The following is a 5,893-nucleotide window of genomic DNA, read 5'->3' as shown; positions in this document are numbered from 1 at the left end:
TAAACCCAGAGATTTAATTATTGACATTAATTAATCTCTCGATTAATTTAGTAAATCCGAGGATCAAATCATGCAAACTCAATTATTTAAATTAATTCAAGAGAATTTAATCTCAAGCAATTAATTTAATCCTAATATTAAAATCAATTAATCTCAAATGAAGAATTAGTTGGTTTTAGTCCAAATAACTCTAAAAAATTTAACCCATCAAGCACTAAAAATGTTACCCATAAAAATAGTCTATGGCCAAACCAATTTTATACTTGAAATGGCCCAATGACAAAGGAGCTACAAATATTAGTCCAAGTACTTAAATAAGTCAAAATAGGCTCCACCCTCAGAAACTCTATACGTGAAATCCATTTCTCTCTATCTGCTCATCATCTCTTTCTAACTCTCTCTCTCTGTCCCTCTCTTTCTTTCTTTTTTTCGTTAAACAAGATATAGCCTCGGATTTCTTAACGATCGGGAGTCCAAACAATATCCGATCGTCCCGAAATTTTAACCTAAGGTAGACGACTCATAAAGTATCATTCGTACCGAAGGGGATAAAATTTTAACGGTTAGATTTTCCAGTATTAATTTCGGAAGTGGCTGTCGTTTTCTACAGTGTCAGCGTTGGTTTTGTACACGATCGGAGGTTCAAACATTGTCCGATCGTTCTGAAATTTTAAAGGAAGGTAAAAAACTCTCCTAACTTCACTTTGACCGAAGGAAATTAATTTTGAACAGTTAGATTTTCTGTTATAAATTTCCGAAGGCGCTTATCTTCCAAAGATAAAACATTTTAGGAGTTTTTCCTTTCCTATTTTTTTTTGTGATTCTAAGACTTTGCATATGTTGTGTGTAAATTAGGCTCTACATAAAATAAATGAATTTGAAAGATTGATTTTTTGGGAGCATGGTTGGTTGTGATTCTAAGTTCAATATAAATTCATGCTAACATGACGTGTTTGATAAAAAAAACTTGAAAAGATTTAACTTGTGGTTTGAGAATTATTATCTCAAAAGGATGATAAGAGATTTCTATGATGTGACTTGAAACTCTCCTTCTTAAAGAAAGAAGCTTGAAAACTTGGTATTGGAAGGTTGGAAAGTTTTCCGTCTACTTGCTTGAAAATAAAAGTTTGGAGGTGAAAGAAATTTTTTTAGGTAGGCGTTGATAGGAAGCTGATACCTTCTTTTATACATTAACTCCCTACACAAGTTATGGCTACGCATTTTTCTCGGTTAATATCCCAACATCATCATTCTTTTCTTTGATTTCATCACATTTTGCAGAGGTAGAATTAAGGGGAGTGTTTGTTGGCGGAGCTCCCAGGATAAGCATGCACAAACCGAACCTGCCCGGTGGTTCCGAACCGCCGGTTCATGAACTGGAACCGGCACCGGCGGTTTCGCGATTCAAGCGGGCCGGTTCAGGTTCGTGAAAATCATGAACCGTGAACCGGCGGTTCAAGGGTCCCAACGGGAAGATTCCGGCTAGGGGCGTAGGGTTGCAGGCGAGGGTTGCAGAAAAGCCGCCGGTTTGAACAGTCGGTTTCTGACGGTTCCGGTGCTTTTTCAGGTGGCAGAGCGTAGGGTGCAGCGTATAGGCCTGAAAACCGGTCCGAAACCGGTGGTTTCCGTCAGAAACCGTGGACTGAACCACCGGTTTTGGTCCGAACCGCCGGTTCAGGCGGTAAACCGACCGAATTTGAAATTTCAATTTTTTTTATTTCTTCCTATTTTACTCCTATAAATACCCCACTTCCCCCCTCATTTTTACTCACCCCATTCTTGTGTTAACAAGGATTTCATTCTCAATCTCACTTTCTCTATTCTCTCCTCATTCTTTTTAATTGCTGAAGTTATTTACTAGTTACTACTTACTACTATATTTGTTGCTGTGTTCGTAATTTACCATTTATTCCATACTCCATATTCCATCCATACTACTTTCATTTATCACTATGTCTTCTTCTCGTGGTGGACCGGGACGTGGTGATCGGGGCAAAGGAATTGCCCAAGATCAAAGTAGTCATCCCTCAAAATCAAGGCGACCTAGTCGTCGAGAATTTACGAAAGAGGTTTCCCGAGTGGCGGCTGAACGCCTGCAAGTAAGTTCTAAAAAATAAAATTATTTTTACAATTCATAATTTCATAAGATTGATTTTTTTAATTTTTTTTGTGTTTCTAATTAAACTTCAACTTATATTATATTTATAGATAGGAGAAGATCATAGGATGACCATGCTACTCGCTGAAATGCATCAAGGTGGGGCGGGAGCGATGGTTCCCAACAAAATGATGAGTACGGCGTGTCTATATCGTCGGACTCGGACAACAATGATGATAGATCTCATTCTCGTATTCCATGCATATTGTAACTATTGTGATAATGTTTAGGGTTTAGGGGATATGGCACCCTCCGTCGTCATTTGCGATAAAGTCTACAAATTTGCGAGTGGTGGGGATATGGCACCCTCCGTCGTCATTTGGTGACAAAGCATCCGGTAGAATGTGGCACTACCTCTACCCAAACCCAACTAAACTTCCAACCCGGTGGCTCAGGTTCGTCAGGTACGCCTCTTTTAAATATGATCAAAATTTTTTTTCTGACATTATGACTAGATGGGCTGCAATGAAGCATTTTCCTTTTAATGTTTATGATGACAAAAAATTTGAGGTTACTATGCAAAGTGGTTTAAACGTAGCTATCAAAAGAATAGGTCAAATGACCGTTCAACGATCTACCGTTAGACAATGTTTAGAGAAAAAGGTTGAATTATCACGTTATTTAGTTAACTTGGGCCACAAAGTGAACATTTGCTCAGATGTATGGACTGATTGTTTTAACCGGCATTCATACATGGGCATTACGGTTCACTTTGTGGACAATAGTTGGACTTTGAGCAAGCGTTTATGTGACAACCCGAACTTTTGATGTTATAAATGTAAGAAGTGACGGCTAAATATGTATATGTCCCTCTTTTTCCCAACTTTAAAAATATATATATAATAAAAAATAAATAAACTAATTAATAAAAGAATATTAATTTTTTTTTCAAGAATAGCTTTGATGAGTCAAGAGTAGGTTATATTAGTCATTTTGTTGACTAATCAAAGCTAAGAATGTAGGCTTGATTAGTAAATAGTACGTGTCATGAATTGTACATAAAAGATACCAATGAACACTTATATATATGTATGTGATCTTCTGTTACACCTCTTTGAGGTTTAAAAAAAAAGAGAGAGATTACACCACTTCATAAAATTCACATCTACACTAAAACATACGCCGTTTTGACGTGAAACAAGAAGCAACACAAAGAAGGGAGATTTACGAAGAAAGTAACGACGGAAAACGAAGGATCTTTTCCTAATAGTTGGAAAGTAAATAAGGTGAGCTTTCCATCCTACATACTAATGTGGATAAAAATCGCAAAGTAATTTCGAGATTTGTTATGGTGAAAATCCAAACTCATGCTCGTCAATGTTATTGTCCCGTCAGAAATGATTTATGCCTATCTGCCTTGGTTATGCCAAATATGTTATAATCGAATTCGGGTTCAAGTAAGGCCGCAAACCTTGCTTGGACTAGTGTACACAAATGGACCGTGAGCCATTGGTCGGTCATGTGACCGTCGTGGAAGGTGGCCACCTTCCCGGTACACAAATGTTAAGATATGGCAAATGAACTTAGACCGCGGTTGAACATAGAATTTTAGCAAGCTCAGGCCTTTTAAGTAAAAAAAAAAAATCCATGAGTGTTGCTGTAATGATGTGACAATATTTTCAAATATATAATTGTATTTTTCGGCATTGTGTTCACTGAGTACTCCTGTACTCAGCTCTGTATGTATTTCTAAACGTGCAGGTTGAGCTGCAAAACGGTGAAGCAAGGGGGTTGAGAGAAAGTTCTTTTGAGTTGATCTAGTAAGACCTCCGAGGTTTATGTCTCTATACATGAAACTGTGTTGTTTACTTCCGCTGTGAAAACTATAACTTCAAATCCTATTTTGTATCATAACGCTATCCTTTGATCCTATATTACTCCTACTCAAGTATTTCAGGATGTATACATGATATTTTGATAATTTCCGTCTGAATTTGTACTTGTTATTACTCATCCCTTTTTCCTCATCCCCACTTCTCTTAACCCTCCCCTTTTAGTCACGAATTTTTGTACTATACTATCCATAGGTAGTGCGGACGTGACAGAGTGGTATCAGAGCAAGTTCTTTTCTGCCCTGAACCTGAGTGTCAATTTCTTTTCAATTCTCTGTCTAGACTCTTTCTACTACACTGTAAGGTGATCAACTCTCAACACTCTCACCTATCGCACTCAACCAGAAGAATGATTCAAAGGCCAAGTTATGTAATTAAGGAAAGGAAAGAATAAAGAACGAGAAATCGGGTCAAAGAAGGAAATAAGTTATAACCATCTTTCGCTTTTCTGAGCGAAAAAAAAAATAAATAAATGGAGGATTAAAACAAGTAGAAAGCAACCAAGTAACAAAAACTTAAGTAGGGAATCTGGAGGCAATAAGATATTATCATACCTTTCCATAATTTATTTTAATATCATAGATATACATAGACTTATTTGGCACGGAGAGATGTGAATTGATGAATGTTTTACTGTAGATGGCCCCTTTTCGATTTACTGCTAGGATGAGAACGTCACCGATACAAAGCCCAGAAGATATAGTAGAAGAATATGAGGAATGTGCTATGCGCTTTAATGAAGATCTAGGAGAATTTCTTGCTCGGTTCGGCAAGCTCTGGAGACGGGCCCATCGGTATGGGGTTGATGATATGGACGGGATTTCACGACTTGTTAGTCTACTACCTTCTACTTGGCAGCGATGGGCGAAGATGATCTCCAGGGATTATATTTTCTATCGTAGGCCACGCTTTGTGTACACAGGTGATTTCCTCCACTTCTTAGGGGAAATTCAGTTGTGTTACACTGTGTACGGACATGCTCCTCTAGGGCCATATATATTACCCGGTGACCCCATCCCAGCAGGAGGATCCATACTTCCGGATCAGCCGAGTATCGTGCCTGGTAAATGCCCGTCACGACCACTGCCGGATGAAAGAAGGTGGTCACCATTGAGGTGGTCACCAGTGAGGATCCCTGAGGCCCAGACACCTATGGAACATGCTACAACGACAGACACTTCAGCAAAGAGGCACAGACAGGGTAAGGCCCCAGCTTGTACTCTTACCGACTTGAACAATCAGCCATGTACGGTGGGTACTGATCGTTTACAGCCTCTATCCACGACCCCACGCGTATCTCCAGCTGAGGGGACTTCTCCGGTCTCTGTTTACCACCCACCGACTTCAGAGGAGCTCAAGTTTAATGCTTGGATATTTAGTCATTTTGATGAGATGACTCGTGGACGATATAGGCCAGGAGGGAGTCGTATGACTGCCATCGTCATTAGCAGTTCTGATGATGAAGACATTGAAGAAGAGCCAGAAGAAGATATGACCTGCAAGTCAGAAGCCAGTGTCACGAAACCTACAACACCTTAGTAGTAAAGTAGATGTGATCACTGTACTTATCCGAAACAGACCCGCTGTGAGACTGTTTGGTTATGTGTTTTTGTTTTGGGTGTAGTAGCTACTACTTTTGTATGATGTATATATGGGTACATGTATTTCATGTTTAGGTCTTGACGATGTTTTGGATAGTATTGTGATGCTTGTAAAACTATATCTTGTACAAAAAAAAAAGTCCTCTTGGTTATCCAAAAGGCAATTTTCACATGTATATACATATATGTTCATATTTTCAATGACTCCCTATCCTTATTGTTATTATTGATTCGATTGTATTGTTGAATAATTTTAATCTGACACAATACAAATAGCGTTATTTAGTTATTTACTAAATGGT

At 38.5% G+C, this 5,893-nt stretch overlaps 1 protein-coding gene and 1 long non-coding RNA gene across 3 annotated transcripts; both read left to right on the top strand.

Annotated features, from left to right (window-relative positions):
- The first annotated feature begins 363 nt into the window (after window positions 1-363).
- Window positions 364-1,970, top strand: LOC121774158. Its single transcript, XR_006044940.1, has 3 exons — window positions 364-511; window positions 611-680; window positions 1,282-1,970. It is a non-coding gene; the product is annotated as an uncharacterized LOC121774158 (long non-coding RNA).
- Window positions 1,971-2,513: 543 nt separating this feature from the next.
- On the top strand, window positions 2,514-5,639 carry LOC121774118. 2 transcript variants are annotated; one of them, XM_042171039.1, is made up of 3 exons: window positions 2,514-2,562; window positions 3,860-3,918; window positions 4,630-5,639. In XM_042171039.1, exon 3 carries the CDS (start codon window positions 4,630-4,632, stop codon window positions 5,527-5,529), a length of 900 nt encoding a protein of 299 aa, XP_042026973.1. In that variant the 5' UTR covers window positions 2,514-2,562; window positions 3,860-3,918; the 3' UTR covers window positions 5,530-5,639. The 2 variants fall into 2 exon arrangements, with proteins under 2 accessions (XP_042026973.1, XP_042026974.1); XM_042171040.1 differs by lacking the exon at window positions 2,514-2,562 and adding an exon at window positions 2,789-3,384.
- Window positions 5,640-5,893: the final 254 nt, after the last annotated feature.

The sequence above is a fragment of the Salvia splendens genome, chromosome 17 (assembly GCF_004379255.2).
Source record: "Salvia splendens isolate huo1 chromosome 17, SspV2, whole genome shotgun sequence".
In the NCBI taxonomy this organism is placed as follows: Eukaryota; Viridiplantae; Streptophyta; class Magnoliopsida; order Lamiales; family Lamiaceae; genus Salvia; species Salvia splendens.
Note: the sequence above shows the minus strand (reverse complement) of the source record. Positions and strands in the feature narration are given on the sequence as shown.